The sequence below is a fragment of the Salpingoeca rosetta genome (genome assembly GCF_000188695.1).
Source record: "Salpingoeca rosetta unplaced genomic scaffold supercont1.30, whole genome shotgun sequence".
In the NCBI taxonomy this organism is placed as follows: domain Eukaryota; class Choanoflagellata; order Craspedida; family Salpingoecidae; genus Salpingoeca; species Salpingoeca rosetta.
In genome coordinates, this window is record NW_004754904.1 from 752,252 (window position 1) to 771,291 (window position 19,040).

General features: G+C 58.0%; 1 protein-coding gene across 1 annotated transcript in view; it reads left to right on the forward strand.

Annotated features, from left to right (window-relative positions):
- Positions 1–19,040, forward strand: part of PTSG_09985 (uncharacterized protein) — a 32,915-nt gene that overhangs the window by 7,837 nt on the left and 6,038 nt on the right. Inside the window, exons 18-52 of the mRNA XM_004989289.1 lie at positions 204–321; positions 597–661; positions 876–2,376; positions 2,573–2,674; positions 2,853–2,944; positions 3,148–3,459; positions 3,796–3,920; positions 4,134–4,475; positions 4,730–5,078; positions 5,265–5,324; positions 5,497–5,558; positions 5,696–5,821; positions 6,061–6,367; positions 6,607–7,047; positions 7,265–7,369; positions 7,609–7,883; positions 8,157–8,610; positions 8,866–9,388; positions 9,637–9,789; positions 9,973–10,148; positions 10,399–12,762; positions 13,029–13,208; positions 13,422–13,671; positions 13,916–14,169; positions 14,383–14,603; positions 14,730–15,022; positions 15,212–15,311; positions 15,483–16,632; positions 16,905–17,047; positions 17,208–17,309; positions 17,565–17,660; positions 17,816–17,927; positions 18,166–18,377; positions 18,590–18,774; positions 18,969–19,027. Coding sequence (XP_004989346.1) covers positions 204–321; positions 597–661; positions 876–2,376; positions 2,573–2,674; positions 2,853–2,944; positions 3,148–3,459; positions 3,796–3,920; positions 4,134–4,475; positions 4,730–5,078; positions 5,265–5,324; positions 5,497–5,558; positions 5,696–5,821; positions 6,061–6,367; positions 6,607–7,047; positions 7,265–7,369; positions 7,609–7,883; positions 8,157–8,610; positions 8,866–9,388; positions 9,637–9,789; positions 9,973–10,148; positions 10,399–12,762; positions 13,029–13,208; positions 13,422–13,671; positions 13,916–14,169; positions 14,383–14,603; positions 14,730–15,022; positions 15,212–15,311; positions 15,483–16,632; positions 16,905–17,047; positions 17,208–17,309; positions 17,565–17,660; positions 17,816–17,927; positions 18,166–18,377; positions 18,590–18,774; positions 18,969–19,027 — 11,409 coding nt within the window. The remainder of the gene's footprint in view (positions 1–203; positions 322–596; positions 662–875; positions 2,377–2,572; positions 2,675–2,852; positions 2,945–3,147; positions 3,460–3,795; positions 3,921–4,133; positions 4,476–4,729; positions 5,079–5,264; positions 5,325–5,496; positions 5,559–5,695; positions 5,822–6,060; positions 6,368–6,606; positions 7,048–7,264; positions 7,370–7,608; positions 7,884–8,156; positions 8,611–8,865; positions 9,389–9,636; positions 9,790–9,972; positions 10,149–10,398; positions 12,763–13,028; positions 13,209–13,421; positions 13,672–13,915; positions 14,170–14,382; positions 14,604–14,729; positions 15,023–15,211; positions 15,312–15,482; positions 16,633–16,904; positions 17,048–17,207; positions 17,310–17,564; positions 17,661–17,815; positions 17,928–18,165; positions 18,378–18,589; positions 18,775–18,968; positions 19,028–19,040) is intronic.

A 19,040-nucleotide genomic window follows, 5' to 3' on the forward strand; every position in this document is an offset into this window, starting at 1 on the left:
TGTGTGTGTGTGTGTGTGTGTGTGTGTGTGTGTGTGTGTGTGTGTGTGTGTGTTGCAGCTGTTCGTTTGTATTCATTTTCTTTGCCTTTGCCTTTGCCTTTGCGTGTTTGCGACTGTGGGGTTTGTTTGGACACGCACGTGCGTCCCCTAACTTCCGCGCGTGACCCGCATCTTGCTGTGTTGGATGGATGTGTTGCTGCCAGGTTGACCTGATCAAACAGTTTGTGGAGATGGTTGAGGATGCGCTGCAGGCGTGCTTGGTCAAGGCAATTCGCCAGATCAGCACACTCCTCTCCACCAAACGCAACCTCCCTGCTGACGGTTCGATTGATGTTATGCATGTGTGTGCGTGCGAGTGGGTGTGCGTGTTTATTTGTGTGTGTGTGAGCGGGTGTGCGTGTGTGTGCGTGTGTGTGAGTGTGCGTGTGCGTGTGTGTGTGTGTGTGTGTGTGTGCGTGTGCGTGTGCGTGTGCGTGGTGCCAAGGTGTTCGCGCTTTGCATCAAGTGATGGTTGTTCTTGCTGAGTTTCTTCTGCCTTGTACCTGATGCATCGTTTTCGTGACATCACACACCCATGACACGCATGTCACCTGCAGATACGGAGAAGCCCTCAAGCTGTATTCTCTTGCAGGTGGAGCGGGCATCACCCCACCTTGTCCAGGTATGCTCGCCATATCAACGCACACACACACACACACAGACAGACAGACAGACAGACACACACACACACACACACACACACACACACAAAACCTTGCCATCTGTCCAAACCCCCTCCCGCCTTGTCTCACGTCACCGGCAAACCATCTCATCACTGCCATCCCCAAACATGAACCACCGCGTGCTTCCCTTCTGCTTCCCTTGTGTGACGACAGCTGCCGTCAAGCTCGCAGCTGAGCGACAAGCTGGGCGAGCTGACGAAGGACCTGCAGTCTGCATGCCAGGCGCTGTGCGCGGCGCTGATTGACTCCGCCAACAACCTCAACGCCGTGCGTCGCCCGCATGCGCCAGCAGGCCGCTCGCCCGATGTGCGACGCGCAAAGAGCGGAGCAGCGCACCGCAGCCACAACCACCACGACAGCACGCACGCCACGCGGTCGAAGCAGACGCTCTCTGGCCAGCGCGCCCCGATCAAGCTCCACTTGCAAGCGCGCGCGCTGGCGAGGATGGAGGACGTGGTGGAGGCGAGGGCGGCTGTGGATGCGCTCATCCAGAAACTGGTGGCGGTTGCTGGGGAGCGGGTGCATGCACTGGACAGCCACACGTGGGAGTGGGAACGCAAGTCGTCACGACGCGCCACGCTCATCATCAAGCGCAGCAGTCTCGTACAGCTGCACAAGGACGCCGAGGCGCGCGAGGCGTTTGAGCAGCTGCAGTCGGACCTGCACCAACTGATCGACATTGAGCAGGCCATCCACGAGATTGAGGCGTACATCTGTGTTGGTGGCCCGTTCTGCCTGGGCACGCGCAACCTCAAGCTGGCCCTTCTGGCGGAGGCGACGGCATGGAAGGCGGAGCACGCAGCAGCCCTGCACCGCGCCGCGTCGTTTGAATTGGAGCGCATCGCATCCGTGGTCAAGGGCCTGCGCGAACAGATGGACAGCGAGATTGAGAGCCTGGACGACCTGCGCGTGATGATTGAGGTGCTCGGGTCTGTCGACCAGCACAGCCAGGACCTGGATGCATCCGCGCTGGAGCGCGTGTTTGAAGTGCTGCACGAGATTGGGCTCACCCTCCCGCGCCACGAGGTGCAGGCCCTGCGTGAACTCAAGGAGCAGTGTCTGGACATCACGGATACGGCACGCCGCGTCACGCACGACCTCACGACAACGCGGCGGCCGGAGTTTGAGCGACTGCTGGACACGCAGGCCAAGGCGCTGATGGTGGCAACCATCCACCTGCGCAACAGCTTTGACAACAGCGGGCCGACCATCGAGGGCATCACGCCGCAGGAGGCCCTCATGCGTCTCCGCCGGCTCACGTCTCTCCACCAGCAGCTCGAGGACGAGCGCAAGACGCTTGCAGCGGTGGAGGCACTGCTTGGCTTCCCACCAACGCCGTACCCTGAACTCGACCGCACGCGCAAGGACTTGCAACGGCTGGACTCACTGTATGGGCTGTACGAGCGCTTTGTTGCGCACCAGCAGGTGTTCCTCGAGACGTACTGGACAGAGGCCGACTTGCAGGCGACGGAGACGGAGCTGCGCGGGTTCTCAACCGCACTGCAGGGCCTCTCCCCTTCGTTGAAGAAGTGGCAGGCATACAAGGAGATGCAGCACACGGTGTCGGCACAGCTCGAAGTGCTCCCGCTGTTGCACTTGCTCGCCCTGCCGTCCATCCGGGACCGCCATTGGCGCGAAGTTATGCACATGACAGGTGTGTGTGTGTGCGTGTGCATGTGTGTGCATGTGTGTGTGTGTGCGTGTGCATGTGTGTGTGTGTTTTTGTGTGTGCATGTGTGTGTGTGTGTTGTTCTTGGGGTGGGTTTCGTGATGGGTGATTGTGTGTTTCAGCTGCCGTCGTTGTCATCTCACTTCTTTTCGACTTGGTTTTGATGCACTGCACCATTCAGGCATTACGTTCCCACTGGAGGGGTTGACTATCCGCAAGGTGCTCTCGCTCCGTCTCCTCAAGTATGCAAACAAGATCCAAGAGCTCGCCCGCAGTGCAACAGGTCAGCACGTGTGTGTGTGTGTGTGCACGAGAGAATCATGGTTTGAGCGGCCACACTGCGCTTGGGTTATGTGCCGATGCAACAAACCCAGTCGCATAACATCACACACACACACATTTATACGCACGCGCCTTTGCTTTCACCCTCACGCCAATCATCTCACCCTCCCATGGTGTAGGCGAGGCCGAGCTTGAGAAGAGCCTGAACAAGATCCAGACAGAGTGGAGCGACCACGTGTTTCCAATGGAGGCGCCGGCAGAGCAGAAATCGGTGTGTTGCCCTGTGTGTGTGTTTTGTTTGTTTGTTTTTTGCTTGTGTGTTGATGGCGTGTGTTCTGTCTGTCGCAGTCTGTGTTGCTCGTCAGCGTGCAAATCACACGCGCGCTGTGGCACACGTTCTTTGTCACGTCTCATCTCGTATCGTATGCGCGTGTGCATGTGTGTGTGTGTGGTTTGTTTGTTTCCCTGATGCAGGTGCTGCTGCTGGACGTGGACGCGACCCAGAATCTCATTACGAGCGCGCAGGAGTCGCACATGCAGCTGCACACGATGCTCAGCTCGCCTTCGCTGGGCCCGCACCGCACCGACCTCGTTGCCTGGCTGGCCAAGCTCAGGGAGATTAGCGTCTTCCTTACAAAGTGGCTGGAGGTACAGAAGCTGTGGGGAGAGCTTGAGGTGATGACAAACGTGCCCGAGCTCTCACAGCAAAGCAAGCGGCTGCACAGCGTTGCGCGTGATTTGTACAAGTTTGGCCTGGCCGCGCAGGAAACAGGCAACATCCTCCAGGTACACTTGTTGTTTAAGTTGCTGTTGTTTAAGTTGCTGTTGTTTAAGTTGTTGTTTAAGTTGTTGTTTAAGTTGTTGTTGTAGTTGTTGTTGTTGTTGTTGTTGTTGTTGTTGTTGTTGTTGTTGTTGTTGTTGTTGTTGTTGTTGTTGTTGTTGTTTAAGTTGTTGTTGTTGTTGTAGTTGTTGTTGTTGTAGTTGTTGTTGTTGTTGTTGTTGTTGTTGTTGTTGTTGTTGTTGTTGTTGTTGTTGCTGCCGGTGCCATTCAATGTGACGCCCGTTCATGCTCTGCGCCCACACCCAACGCACCCCCTTGCTTCCTCGTCTGCGCTGCTGCAGTTTTGCTTTGGCGGTGACGGCGAGGGTGCCAAGACGGCGCTGCTGTCGTCGTTCTACGATCGTCTCGAGGACTGCAGGAAATCCATTTCTCTCTTCCTGAACAAAAAGCGCGAAGCATTCCCTCGGTGCGGCTACTGCTGTTGCTGCTGTTGCTGCTGTTGCTGCTGAAAGCTGCTGCACGTGTCTTGTTCGTGTGCCCTTCAATCATCTGCAACGCCCTCTTTAATCCCGTCATCCACCCTGACGCACACCTGTACACACACACACACACACACACACACACACACACATACATACACTCCCTCGCACCCATCAACCCACAACATATCACACTACAGGTTCTACTTCCTGTCGGACATGATGCTGCTGCGCGCGCTCGGCACGCAGCTGGGCGCAGGGACGCAGGTTGTGCTGCCGGAGGCCATCAAGACGCTGATCCCTGCCATCCGTGCATTTCAAATCGCAGACGAGCGGCTGATGCAGCAGCGCCCATACTCGCCCTCGCTGCCAAAGGTGAAGGAGGAAGGCACGCATGAGCGCGACAACAGCCATCCAGGCATGGCAGGCCTAGCTGCACGTGGCGACAGCCCGGGAAGTGATGATGACGAGGACGAGGATGTCTCACACCTCATCATCACCAGGCTCATTTCTCGCCATGGCGAGGAGTTTGACCTTTCATCGTGAGTCTGTGTGTGGGTGGGTGGGTGATTGGTGTGGCCTGCCTGTTTGCGTTGTCTTTCAATAGCTCCCTTCATGTTCTTCTAGGGGACAATACTTGTTTGACATCTCCATCACACCATCTCACTTGCTGCCTCCTGAACTCCCCCAACACACACACACACACACACACACACACACGCACACACACACACACACACACACACACACACACACACACACACACACACACACACACACACACACCAACCACCAGGGCCGTGCGAGTGACTGCGGACGTGACAACGTGGTTGTCAGCGCTGCTGAGCCAAATCTCGCGCAGCCTCCGCGACAAGATCCTTGGCGCATGCACGGGTCTTCCCGAGTCTGTTGCCACGCTTGACGACACTATCCGGACACCGCTCGACCAGACTGCGCCCAAGCGCGCTTCGTCTGCGTCCGGCGGACACAACGGGTCGCGCCCGGGCTCTGTTGACCGCTCACGACCGCCGTCAAGCAGCATGCGCAACCCGCCAACGAACCTTGCTACTACCGGCTACCAGAAGCCACGCACCATTGGGGAGAACTTCTCACCGCTGCAGAGCGCAGAGACGGAGGTCAACCAGGTGGGGTGACAATTGTGGTTGTGAGATGTGTGCGTGAGGAAGTGTGCGTGGATGTGAGGTTGTGTGCTGCGTTGCAAGCGCGTGAAGGTTCTCTTGCAGTGATCGTGCCGCCATCTTCGCCGCTGCCGCTCTGCTTCCGCTCACCATTGCATCCACTCACCGCTTCACGCGCGGCCGCGACGACAGGTGAGCATCCTGGCGACGCGGCTGTATTGGACATCAACCATGGCCCTCGGCATCGATCAGGTTGGCACATGGCCTGGCGCACAATATGCTGTCATGTGATATCGTGGGGAGCATGTGTATGAATGTGTGTGCGTGTGCGTGTGTGTGTGTGTCATGAGGGCTGGCAGTTTACAAGTTGGTGTGTTGTATTCCTCATCCACCCGCAACTCAACCTCTGCTTTGTCACTGTCAGGTCCGCGTGAACCGCTTTGCGCTGCGCTCCGCACAGCACGACATTGTCACCTGGTGCAACAAGTGAGTACGCAGCACTGACTTGTCTGTCCACCTACATGCTTATCTTGTCTGCACTGTGTTTGAATGCTTCACGCCACCTTCATGTCGTCTTCTCACCACGCGCATGCACTTCCCACGTGCCTGTTGTTTTGTGCCAGGATGGTGACGGCGGGCATGGTGAAGAAGAAGATCAAGAAGTCGCAGCTGGCGCAGCTCAAGTACCAGACGGTCGTCACGCTGCTGCTGCACCTGCGCGATCTCTCCGACGAAATCCTCAACGCCAGGTCTGCAGCGATGATTGTGTGTGCACACGAGCCAACGGCACCAGTGCTCAAAACAAATTTACCACACACGGAGAGTGTGCGAGAGTGTGTGACACGCACGCGACACATCCACACACGGAGCGCACACCTACACACCAGACACAAATCGCACACGCGACACATCCTCCCCTGTTTCCCCCTACTCACACCAGCCTCGCCCTGATTCTCACCATCTCTCTCTGTGCCTCTCTGCGTTGCAGGTGTCGGGACTTGTCTGACTTTGCGTGGCTGAAGCAGCTGCGCTGGTACCTCAACCCGGAGAAGAGCACGGCGCAGGTCAACACGCTGTACACCAGCCTGTGCTATGGCACAGAGTACGTGGGCATCCCGCAGCCCGTGCACATTGGCAGTCTGATGGACAAGTACCACACCATGCTCATGCAGGTGCTGGTGCACGGTGGCGGGCTCTACTCGACGCCGATGCCGGCTGTCTCTGCCCCCGCACACACGGGCAAGCAGACGGTTGTTCGCGCGCTCTCAAACATGCTCGGCCGCAACCTCTTCCAGGTCAGCTGCAGCACCTCGTGGTTGTTGTTATGATGGGTTTGGTGTGTGTGTGTGTTGTGTGTGTTGTGTGTGTGTGTGTGTTGTGTGTGTTGTGTGTGTGTGTATGTGTGTCTGTGTGTCTGTGTGTCTGTGTGTGTGCTCGCCCAAGAGCATGTATGCACGTCCTTTGATTTGACTCTGCGTCGCATTCTCACACCAGCACTCCCCACCCCAAACTTTTCTCCTTTTCACTGCGCCAGCTCGATTGCACGGCGGCAACGGATGCGGCCTCTGTCCAGCGCATTGTCAAGGGATTGTGCCTGAGCAGGTCCTGGGGTCTGCTCTCGGAGCTGACACAGCTCTCGCACGAGTGCCTGAGTGTGGCCGTGCAGCACATCCGCCTGTTGCACCTGCATTTGGAAAGCGACCCTGCCTTTGCAGCCGTGATGCAGCAGCGCGCGGGCACGGCGTCCACCTCCCAGGAGAGCCTGAAATCTGCTGACGACGTGGTTGAGTTTGCCATGTTCGCCACCCTCTCCACCACCAGCTCGCGGCCCATTCCGGAGACGGTGCGGGCGTGCTTCCGCGTGGTTGAGGTGTCCCGGCCCTCGTTCAACATCATCGTGTATGCGCATTGCCTCTCCGGCGGCATGTTCACAAACCCAAAGTCCGTCGCCGAGAAGACTGTCAAGCTCTTCCAGGTTTGTTGCTCGCCTGATCTGGCTTTGTGTGCATGTGTGTGTGTGTGCATGGGTGTGTGTGATGGGTGTACGATTTATGTGTGTGTGAGCATGTGTGTGTGTGAGTGTGTGTGTGCGTGCGTGAATGACTGTGGGAGGCTTGAACAGCCAAGGATGAAGCTCCTTATGCTGCGCGGCGTTTTTCATATCATGCACGACCACCATGACGAACATGCAGATTACAGCGGAGGCGTTTAGCAACCGCCCCTGGCTGGACTTTGGGCTGGAGTCCCTCAAGACGGTTCTCCAGGAATCATCAAAGTTCCGCGACGCTTCTTCTACGGTGTGTGTGTGTGTAGATGACCCTCTATTCGCGCGCGTGTGCTTGTGTTTGCTTGCAAGTGGTGTCACTGATGCTGTTTTGGAAAATGTGTGTTCTGTGTCATCTTTTCCGATGGCAGGCGCATCCCCATTCATCCGCACACTCCCACCAACCTTTGTCTCCCTCCCAATACACACACACACACTCGAACACACACACACACACACACACACACACACACCGATCTAATAAACATACAGGTCACGGTGACTGGGACGAACGTGAAGGCGCCTGGCATGCGGCCAAAACCGCCGTCGCGCCGCGAGTCTCGTGGTCAGGCGCAAGCGCACGCGCACTCACGCACAGCACGCACGCGGGAGTCAAACGCAGCGCACTCTGCGGAGGACTTGGAGTTGTTGACGATTGCCCTGGCGTTTGTGGACATGTACCACAGCTGTCTTCCCGAGGATGACCAGCGCACGCTGCTTGAGATTGCAACCAGTGTCGTCCCGGGCCTGCAATCTGTTCGCCGCAGGTAAGAGAGTCCTACAACGCCATGAATTCTTGTTGCATAATGTGGTTGTGGCCATGAGTCTGCTTTCTTCCTCGGTGTTTTGGCCCAATACACGCACACATACTCGCACGCACTCACACGCTCACACGCGCACGCGCACATACACATGCACGCAAACACATGCACGCACACACACTTATACACATACACATGCACGCAAACACACACACACACGCACACACGCACACACGCACACATACACGCACGCACTCACACATGCACGCACCTTACCAGGCGAGTGGATGCGGAGGAGGAAGACCAGCTGTCGGAGGCCATCACCAAGTGCGCAGATCGCATTGGACTTGTGGCGGAATCGTCCTGGGTCAATTTCGCCCTCAACATCCACCACGCATCGCGCAACAACCGCACGGTGTTTGTTGTGGGCCCCGCCGGCAGCGGCAAGACAACAGCACTACGGGGCCTCATTGCCGGGCTGAACAAGGTGACGCAGGAGAAGAACGACAAAGACATGGCGGCGGCATCGAAGGTGTCGCTCACCAGCATTGATGAGTACTCCCAGGCAGACGTGTCGTGCATCAACAGCGCGGGTGGCCACGGCAACAAGGAGCGCCCGCTGCACCGTGAGCACCGCCTGTATCCGGCCGCCATTGGCACCAAGCAGCTGTTCGGATTCGCGCCATCCAAGGACGAATGGGTCGACGGCATTGTCCCCATGCTTCTTCGGCAGGTGCGTCAGCGTGTTTTGTGCATGTGTGTGTGTGAGGAGCGTTGCTGCTGTGCGACTGTTTTTGCGCCGCGTGTGTGTGTGCGTGTCTGTGTCTGTGCACGTTGCGTGTGTGCGCGCGCGTGTGTGTGTGCAGCACGACTCGAGTGCAACACAGGAGCGAAAGCACAGGTTTCCCATCTCCGCAACGCCGCAAACACACTCACACTTGCAACACGTGTCTCCCTTTTTCATTTGTCCGCACTTCACGCATTCAAGGCCGCCTCGGAGTCTGGGAAACACACGATTCACTGGATTGTGTTTGACGGGCCATGCGACAACGCGTGGGCACATTTCCTGCGCCGCTGCCTCGGCAACTCCCCAAACAGCTACTTCCCCTGTGGCAACGGCGACAAGATCCGCGTGCCAAGCAACATCAAGTTTGTGTTTGAGCTCACGCCGGAGCAGAGCGACCAGGCGTCGTTGTTTGCGCCGGCGTCATCTGCCGCGTTCCTCACGGCGCCGTGCATGTCGTGGCGGGCGCTGGTGAAGCCCTGGCTGTCGACGCGGCGCACCCCAGAGGCCGAGCTGCTGCAGCCGCTGTTTGATCGATACATGGGCACGATGCTGGAGGTGGTGTCGACTATTGAGGACCACGTGATGCAGGTGTCAATGACTTGTCGTGTCAGGACAACGCTCGACCTGCTCAGCGCCCTCTTGTCAGACTCTGTCAACGCGGCCATCATTCTCCCGCCGATCCACGTTGAATGCGCGTTCCTCTTTGCCATCACATGGGGCCTTGGTGAGTGCTTGTGTTTATGTGTTTGTTTGTTTGTTTGTTTGTTTGTTTGTTTGTTTGTTTGTGTGTGTGTTTGTTTGTTTGTGCGTGTTTGTACGTTCCCTTGTGCTTCGGTATTGGGTGGTCTTCACGGTTCATTCATGTGTGAACCCAACATTGACCTTGAACTGGCTTCATCTTCGCTGTCGTGGTCAACGCATGCACTCACTCACACTCGCACACGCGCACCCGCACTTGACTGCGGTGATCAGGCGGAACGCTTGAGATTCAAGGCCGCAAGCTGTTCCACACGGAGCTGGGCAAGCTGAGTTCGCTGATCCCAAACGACAACGACGAGCTCACCATGTTCGACTACTGCCTCTCGCCAAGCGCCGACTGGGAGACATGGGAAGACTTTGCTGAAGGTGTGTTTGAGTGGTTGCGCCTGTGTGTTATTCATGTGTGTGGGTGTGGGTGTTTGCGGCTCTCTGTTGACCCTCTCACCCATTGTTTTGTCTTTTCTCTTTTGACGAACACACACCAACTTGCCCAGCTACACGTCATGCACTCATCATGCCACCATGACCTTCTTGAATATCTTTTGTCAGAAATGGAGCAAGATGCTGCAAACTTGACTGGCGGCGATGCCGAGCAGCCGTTTGTGTTCACCAAGGAGATGACGTGTGCAACGTTCCTGCTCGACTCGCTGACACAGAGTGGCACAGATGCGAACGCCATCATTGTCGGCCACAGCGGTGTCGGTCGCAGCGCCCTCCTGCAGCAGGTGCTGTTGGCGTGCCGTGTGCCCCCCTCTGTGTGTGTGTGTGTGTGTGTGTGTGTGTGTGTGTGTGTGTGTGTGTGGCATTCTTGTGGCAACTTGTGGCATTCTTGTGGTACCTTGCACTCGCTTTCTAGTTGGTCCCCTGCTTCAGACCACACCGCACCTGCAAGCACCCAACCCCCCCCTTTTTTTTTCCAGTCACACCCGTCTCTCATACCCCTCTCCCGCGAACCCACCCCGTCCCTACAAACAGATGCTACATCGACAGCGCCACTTGTCTGTCGTCCGCAACATGCCCGTGTCTGGGCAGACGGACGCGTGCACGGTGCAGGAGTACATGTCGCGCTTCACCTCGCGACGAACAGGCCACGTGTACGGCGCAGAGGGCGGGAAGCCCCTGCTGCTGTTGGTGGACGACATTGACGCGTGCACGTCCTCGCACCCGCCAGCCATCGCCACCGCTGCTGAGCAAGAGGGCGCATCCCGCACAGGCGACAGCACCATGCACGCGCACGAGGTGCTTCGGCTGCTGTTGGAGGAAGGCTCGTGGTACCCACACGCGTCGTCATCTGGCGGTGCCGTCGACTCACCGGCGTCATCGGAGACGGCTCGCATGCGTCGTGAGGCGTGCTGGATCACAGACCTCTCTGTCATAGCCACGTGCCAGCCGCAGTACGCACGCAAGACAACGCTGTCCCGCCTCGGCCGGCACATGGCCGTGTTCTATGTGCCGCCGCCAAGTCAACCCAGCAGCATCGCCATCCTCACCGCCGCCCCGCTGGCCGAGCAGTTCAGCGGCGGGCAGGACGTGGAGGTGCGCGTTGAGGACGAGAACGGCGAGGCAACCGGCAACAACAACGACGACGATGGCGGCACTGGCTGGAGCAAGGGCGACCAGGAGTATTTCCAAAACATGATGACAATGGAAATGCTGGCAGAGGCGACGCACGAGCTGCTGACGGACCTCAACAAGGTGCTCAAGCCGACAAAGCCGGAGCTGTACCACTACGTGTTCAACCTGCGCGACGCCGTGACGGTGATGCGTGGGCTGCGCCGGTGCCCGCCCAGCGAACACAGCACGCACGTCCTGTGTGCGTTCTGGGTGAGCGAGTGCCTGCGTGTGTTTGGGGACCGCATGGTGTGTGAGGAACACCGTGACATGCTGCGCGAGCGACTGAACACGCTGCTGCGGCAGCGCGAAGAAAGCCTGGCGCCTGTACCGGCCAACCACCAGCCGCTGCTGCTGTCGACAGATACTGCCAACACGTGGGACGACACGCTGCCGTGCATGGTGCGGGCAAGCAAGGCACTTGAGCTGCACGGCATGTGCCTGCAGGACGTGTTTGCGCGCCTTGTACCGCCGTCAGCGCACCTGTCTGTGGCAACGGTGCCGCTTGACCGGTTTGTGGACGACGTGTGCAGCATGTGCGAGGGGCGCGTGGCTTCGAAGGAGCTCAAGGAGGAGGTTGCTCCGCTTGCACGCGCCAACGCCACGATTGACCAGTCTGCAATTGTTCGCCTGATGGACGTGGCGGCGGCGGAGATGGAGCCACGCGAGGACGAGGGCAGTCTTGCAGCCACGGGGCGCACGAGTGGACTGCCTGGTCTGCAGGTGGTGGGCGAGCACGATGCTGAGACGGAGGAGGAGGAAGCAGCCATGCTGGCCATGGTGCAGCAAGGCTTTGCGACGGCACACGGTGGCAGCGGCGGTGTTGGTGGTGCGGATGCGCCCGCTGCATGGCCAACGTGGTTTGCAGACTTTGGCAGCGCCGTGTTCATGCCCCGCAGCAAGATCACCAACACGGCCGGCAACAAGCTGCAGCGCACGCAGCAGCGCAACTCCACCGTGCCGGACTTTCACGAGCCCGTGCCCGTGACGCCGCTCGCCTTCCCCTCGTTCAGGGCGAGCGTGCTGAGCGTGCTGCTGGAAGAGAAGCGGCACCACCGGCAGCGGGTTGACCTCAGCCACCTGCACAAGGAGACACTCAACCTGGTTGCCGCCCTGGCGCGCGTGCTGAACATGACGCACTCGCACGGCATCTTCGTGGTGCCCACGGGCGGCGGCCTGACAGATGCGCTGAACGTTGCCACGCGCCTTGTGAACTACCGCCTGATGCCGCTGCACAGCCACAACCTGCGCACCTTCCACAACGACATGCGTGCGGTGTACCGGCTTGCGGGCTCCAAGAACCAGCCTGTGTGCTGCGTGCTTGAGGGCGAGCACATGGTGCCAGAGGTGATGGACCACATCAGCAGCTTCATTTTGACAGGGTCCATCTTCAACCTGTTTGCCGCTGAGGAGGAGGCGGCGCTGTACGACGGCGTTGTTGCTGACGCCGCCAAGCGCGCGTCGCCCGGCCAGTCACCCGCGCAGTTCTTCCACCAGCGCCTGCAGCACAACGTGCATCTCATTTTCCGCTTCCAGAACGTCGGCCACCGCCTCAAGCTGCTCTCCGGCTCCTTCCCCAACATTTTGCGGCGATGCTACGTGTACCACTCGCTGCCCATGACCCCGCGCATGGCTTCCAACATCACCACTGCCGCGCTGTTTGCAAAGCCCATGCTCCGCTCCTTCTCCTGCGCCGATGTCATGCGCATCGTCACCGGGATCACCAGGGTGAGCACGGTTTTGGTTGTGTGTGTGTGTGTTTGTTTGTTTGTGTGTGTGTGTGTATTTGTTTGTTTGTTTGGTTGTGTGTGTGTGTGTGTGTTTGTTTGTTTGTGTGTGTGTGTGTATTTGTTTGTTTGTGTGTGTGTGTTTGTGTGTGTGTGTGTGTACAAATATGCTTGTGTTCCAATGTGTGTATTCCCTCAGCTTCCCTGTAACACGATTCACGTGTCTCATGCCCACAACACCCGTCTTGTGTCATGTTCCGCTATCAGATCCATGACCGGCTGCAGCACCTCGACATTGCACCGCTCGCAGAGCTATCACAGAGTGTGGACGAGAGCAACAAGTTGGGTGACAGCTCCAGGCTGGATCTCTTTGCTGTGCTGCACAAGATGGTCAACTTCTTCTGCGTGATCTTCACAGAGAAGCGCCGTCAGCAGCGCGAGGAACAGGTGCGTGTGTGTGTGTGTGTGTGCGTGTGTGCGTGTGTGTGTGTGTGTGAGGTTTGTGTGTGTGTGTGTGTGAGGGTGTGTGCAACCTTGTTTTGCCCCCTTCCTTGCGAATCTCTCGAACTATGCTCAGCTCTTTCTCCCCTTCCTTTCCCTGCCCCTCCCCCATTCGCTTCCATGCCTTCCCCTTCCTTGTCTCGCTTCCTCCGACAACAGCGGCGGCTCGAGCGCGTGCTGGCCAACTGTGCGGCGACAGACGAGTACATCCGCAGCATCCGCAAGAGCGCAGCAGAGAACGCAGAGCGCATTCGCACGCTCGACCAAAAGGTGCAGGAGGCGCTGGTTGCCCTCTCTGACGCGGCGGCGGGCGAGATCTCGCAGATGACAGACGAGGGCCTTGAGAGCGACGATGACGAGGAGCTGCTCACCAACTTTGTCAACCAGAAGAAGCGGGAACGCAGGCGCAGTGAGTCATGCTCTTGCACTGGACGAGGTGGAAGTGGGGTACATGGCATGGCGTGTGCATGTGTGTGTGTGTTTGGGATACTGCTTTGGCTTATTGTGCTTGTGAGTGTAAGCAGCCTGGGGCATTCGCTTCTGGCATTAATGCATGTACAACGACACACATACACGCACATACACACACACATACACTCATACACACACACACACACCCTCACTCATTCACTCACTTTCGCACAACGCGACAGTGGCGTCGTCGAAAGTGAGCACAAACGAGACGATGCGTGAACAGCGCGTGCTGGCTGCACTCGACGATGTGGAGATGTGGCAGTCGAAGCTGACGCTGAAGCGGCTGGACAACCTTCGATCGCTGACGAACCCACCGCAGCTGGTGAAGCTGGTGGCCGACATGATCATGGTGGTGTTGAAGCAGCCGCTCGACAACGACACATCCCGGCGGCGCGGCACCTCCCTCTTTGCAGACAACTGGGAAACGACAACGGTGGGCCTGGCTGTGGTGATGCCAGTGGTGTTGGTTGTTGCACTTCAGCTTTGTTTGTGATGTACGTGTACGTTTGCATCATGTTTCGCGTGTTTCAAACACAGAAGTAATGTAACCTCTCACACTCACAATCAAATAATGCCCTCCTTCTCCCCCTCATCCTTGTCCTTCTGCTCCGTCTTCATCCTCTGCCCTCTGCCTTCTGCCTTTCAGGCGCACATGCAAAGTCCGAGCATCCTTGCAAAGTTGCAGCAGTTCAACCCGGACATGCTGGACCACGAGACGGTGGAGCTGCTCGACGTGTTCCTGCAGCTGCCAAACCTCACGCCGGCGTCGGTCAAGCGCGCATCCAAGGACGCGCACGTGCTGTTGGAGTGGATGCTGCACCTGATGGAGTACCACCGCGTCCGTTGCATGACCTCCGGGCAGCAGAAGTAAGCACGCGGAACGGGCTGTGTGTGTGTGTGTGTGCATGCACTTGCATCATTCGCACAGCAGTGGATGCTTCCTATTGCTCAAGTCATCTCATCTTTCCCTATCTTGGTTTTCTGTCAACTCAGGTACATCAGCGGGTCGATTGTTGTGACCCATGCTGGCTCGGGGCAGAAGCACATTGCTGTTCCTTCTGAAACGACGCCGGGCGGCCTCATTGCCATCACCGAGGACCAAAATGCCGAGGAGGAAGAGGAGCAAGAGAACCCATCCCCTGCCGAGGCACCCGCGACTGCCGGTCAGGATCTCAGCAGCAGCACGAAGCGCAAGCGGCCCAAGGACGCCGTGGACACGACGGGGCTGGATGTCATCATCAGCTCGGAGAATATTGCACAGCTGCAGCGCGCATACGACGAGCTGGGTCAGTTCGTTGTCATGTATCATCATGTTTGTGTGTGTGTGTGTTACTGTTTTGACGATTGGCCGCTCCTTTTCTTCCGTCCATCCATCCGTTTTGAGTTTCCTCGTCTCCCATACCAAGCATGCAGTACACATGCGTGCATGCCGGACGTGTGAACTCACGCGTATTTTGTCTGCTATGCGTGCGCAGTGCTGCAGAAGCAGCGGTGCGAGGAAACGGCCAAGGTGCTTCAGCAGCGGCTGCAGGCCGCCAGCAAGCGCCGCAAGAGCTTCACCTCACATCTCCCAAAGTCAGTGCAACCCACGCGATGCATGCTGCATTGTGCCTTTAACATGTCACACTCACTCCGACTTGAACATTCTCTTTACCGCTCTGGCTCACTTGCCCAACGCCCCCGCCCCCGACTCCCACTAACGCACGCATCCACTCATCTTCTCACCTCTCGCTTGTGCACGTGCAGGTGGACGGGCGAGCTTGAGACGCTGAAGAACGGCGGGTGGAACTGCGTGCGCAACTCCATTGTCTCTGCAGCGTTTGCGGCGTTTGCAGGCAACCTCACCTACGGGCAGCAGGAGGCCGTGCGAAAGGCGCTGCTTGAGGAGACTGTGGCCTTTATCGCAGATGATCGCAAGTCTCGCGCGCCCGTGCCGCCCGTCACGAAATCCGGGCGCCGCCGCTCGCCGCACCTGCGCCGTAAGCTGACGGCGAACAACGACCTCGACCCGCGTGCGTCCACGACAGCGGCGACGAGCCAGGCGGGGCCACGGCCACGGAGGTTCAGCCGCGCACAGAGCTTCAACTCAAACACGCCGCCCGCGGTGCCGAAGAGCCCACCCGTGAAGCGACTGCCGCGCCTCTCGCGTATCATGCGCTCATCATCACCGGAGGATGACGTTGAGAGCAGCGCCAAGGGGGGAAGCAAGTCCCCGCACTGCCGCATGCTGCCAAAGGTATTTGAGAACTGCGATCTTGCGGCGTTCCTCGGCCTCGACCACACCATGCACCCGAAAGAGCTGGAGGAGGAGTTGACCAGCAAGCTGCAGGCGCCCGCAGACGGCAAGACGCTGATTCGCCTCGCCCTCAGCGTGGGCTGGACCACGTACTGGCCCGTTGTGTATGACCCGTGCGGTCTCGTTGGCGCGTGGATTGTTGGCGAGCTCCACGCTACAGCACCAGGGGCCGGTGATGGCGGCAAAGGAGCCGCTGGCGCTGGCAAGGCCGCACCGCGTAGTGGCTCAACAGCTGTAACAACAGCAGCAGCAGCAGCAGCAGCAGGTGCTGCGACAACGGCCGCCAAAGCCCGTGGTGGCACTGGGCAGGGCGGCCACGCATCATCATCGTCAGCAGCAGCAGGTGCAGGGCCTGCGCGGACATCGCTTCATCATGAGGGCTCGGCTGTACGCAACGACAAGCACCGCGTCTCCCCGCTCATTCGCCTGCCGCAGGCGCGGGTTGTGTCTGCAAGCTGCTACCACCCGAATGTGACAGACGTGGTGAAGACGGCTGTTGCGCAGGGTCTGGTGCTGGTGCTGGAGGATGTTGACGATCAGTTCTGGACGGATTCGCGCTTCTTCCCGCTCCTGCGCCGCCGCCGCAACAAGACATCACAGGTGTGTCTGTCTGTGTGTGAGTGAGTGAGAGTGTGTGTTGTGTGTCTGTCTGTGTGTGAGTGTCTGTCTGTGTGTGAGAGTGTGAGTGTGAGTGTTTGTGTGTGTGAGTGTGTCTGTGTGTGTGTGTGTCTGTGTGGAATGTGATCTTGTGTTTTGTGTTCCGTGTCTTGCCTTTGCAAAAGAACCGCCGACCGACAACTTCCTCTCACGCTGGCTGGTTGTGTGCAAATTGTGTGCTGTCATCACCCCCTATGTGCTGCCGTCTGTTCCAGGGCCATGAAGCGGTGTACATCGACGGGTCTCCCGTTGAGTGGCATCCGCGCTTCCGCCTCATCTTCACCAGCAGGCAGCCGCTCGTCGTGCCCTCGGATCTCATCATGGACCTCATGCCCGTCTCCTTCTGCCCTTCCGTCATGTACGCTGCCGTGTGGGGGTGTGTGAACGGGGGGTTGTGGGTGTGGGTGTGTGGGGGTGTGACGGGCTCGTGCGTGTGTGCTGGCACGCTCTGTAACATTTTCTTTCTTTCTTCCCGCTCACTCTGCTCTTAACGCGCGCGTTCATGGCATCGCTTGCAGGGAGCATGAGACGTGCGTGTATGCGAAGACGGTGAGCTTCAAGCAGCCGAGTCTCTACTCAACACTGCAGCGCACACAAGAAACCCTGCGCGCCGAAGTTGTGTAAGTATCATGCATCCCCCGATACGACGCACATGGACCTGCTTGTGGCAACGGGGGATCCAAAGGGAACTGAGGCTTGAGCGTCTGCCGTGGTTGACCCCTGTTTACAATGATGTGTTTGTGCGTTGCGATCCTGGACAAACACACACACGCACACACTTGCGTCCACACACACACTCGCCCACACACTTGCATTCATCCCATGCATGCGCGTCGTGCGTCTTCTTCTGTTGCATTGTGGGTTTGGTTTTTCAGGGAGATGAAGCAGCTTGAGTCGAAACTGCTGCAGCTGCTGGAACGATCGGATGAACTCGATGCCGACGGCAAACCGTCCCACGACGATCTTTCGTGGTTTGTTGGTGTTGTTGTTTAAGTTGTTTTAAGTTGTTTAAGTTGTTGTTGTTTAAGTTGTTGTTGTTGTTGTTGTTTAAGTTGTTGTTGCTCGCCTCTCACACGAGTGTCATTCATGCGTGTGCAACCAATCATCTTCGTGTACTCGTCCACAGGGCTGACGAGATCCTGAAGACGCACAATGCGCTTGATGCCGTGACGGAGCGCAGTCTCCAGACCGCCCGCGACCTCAACACCATCCGGGGTGAATTCCGCCACTGCGAAGAGGTCCGTATCCGTGTGTGTATGTTTGTGTGTGTGCATGTGTGTGTGTGTGTGTGTGTGTGTGTGTGTGTGTGTGTGTGTGTGTGTGTCCGTGTGTGTGTCTGTGTGTGTGTGTCTGTGTGTGTGTACGCGCTTGTTTTGCGTTGGAAGAACGATTTCCCTTCCTCTCCAATTTCCCGTTGCTCTGCCCACAAATCACGGCCCCTCCAATCACCATTCTCTCTCTCTCTCTCTCTGACAGGCTGCGTGCGTGCTGTCTCGGTTGACGGAGGGCATTGGCCTGCTCATGGCCTTTGAGCGGTCCACGCTCGTGTTTGACAAGATTGAGGATGTGTTTGATCACACCATCTCCGCTGCGTTTGCGTCGCCGAACTTCTCCATGACAGCGCTCTGCACCTCCTTCATCGACGCCGTCCACACCATCCTCGGCAAGGAAATCTCCGAGCTCGGCAGGTGGGTGCCTTTGTGTGTGTGTGTGTGTGGGGGGGGGGGGAGGTCGACTCGATTGCGTGCTCGTGCTTTGCTTCGCCCGTGTGTGTGCTGTGTGGACGAATAGGCTTTCTTCTCCATCACATCCTCTTGTGCACCTGACCCCATTCCACTGTCGCTCACCATCCCCCAAATTTCCCACCAACAACGATCCTCACCCTCATCCGCGCAAACAGAGAGCTGCTGCAGCTGATCATCATCATGCAGGTGGACGCGTCGCTGGGCGTGGAGTCTGAGTCTGCGCTCCCCGCGCGCTCGCTGTACCAGTGGTTCCACCGCCCCTCCACCGTCTCCTTTGACGACTGGGCGCAGATGGACGCCGGCATCGCTGTGGACCGCGCTTCCGGTGCAATGCCGCTCGGTGCGTCCTGCTGGTGATGTGCACGCGTGCTCTGTTTGTGTAGCCCGTGAGCATGCATGGTTTGGCGAGATGCACATAACGTGCATGCATACACGGTCTTGAACATGCGTTTTGACTGCGAGCCGTTTAATACCTGCGCGAAAATGCACGATGTACGCTCACTTGTTTTCATGTTCTGGTTGTCCTTCAAACAGCTGACGTGCGGGCAAGAGGAATTCAGATTGAGGCGAAGCTGCAGGCGCTCTTTGAACGCGTGAGTCATCGCA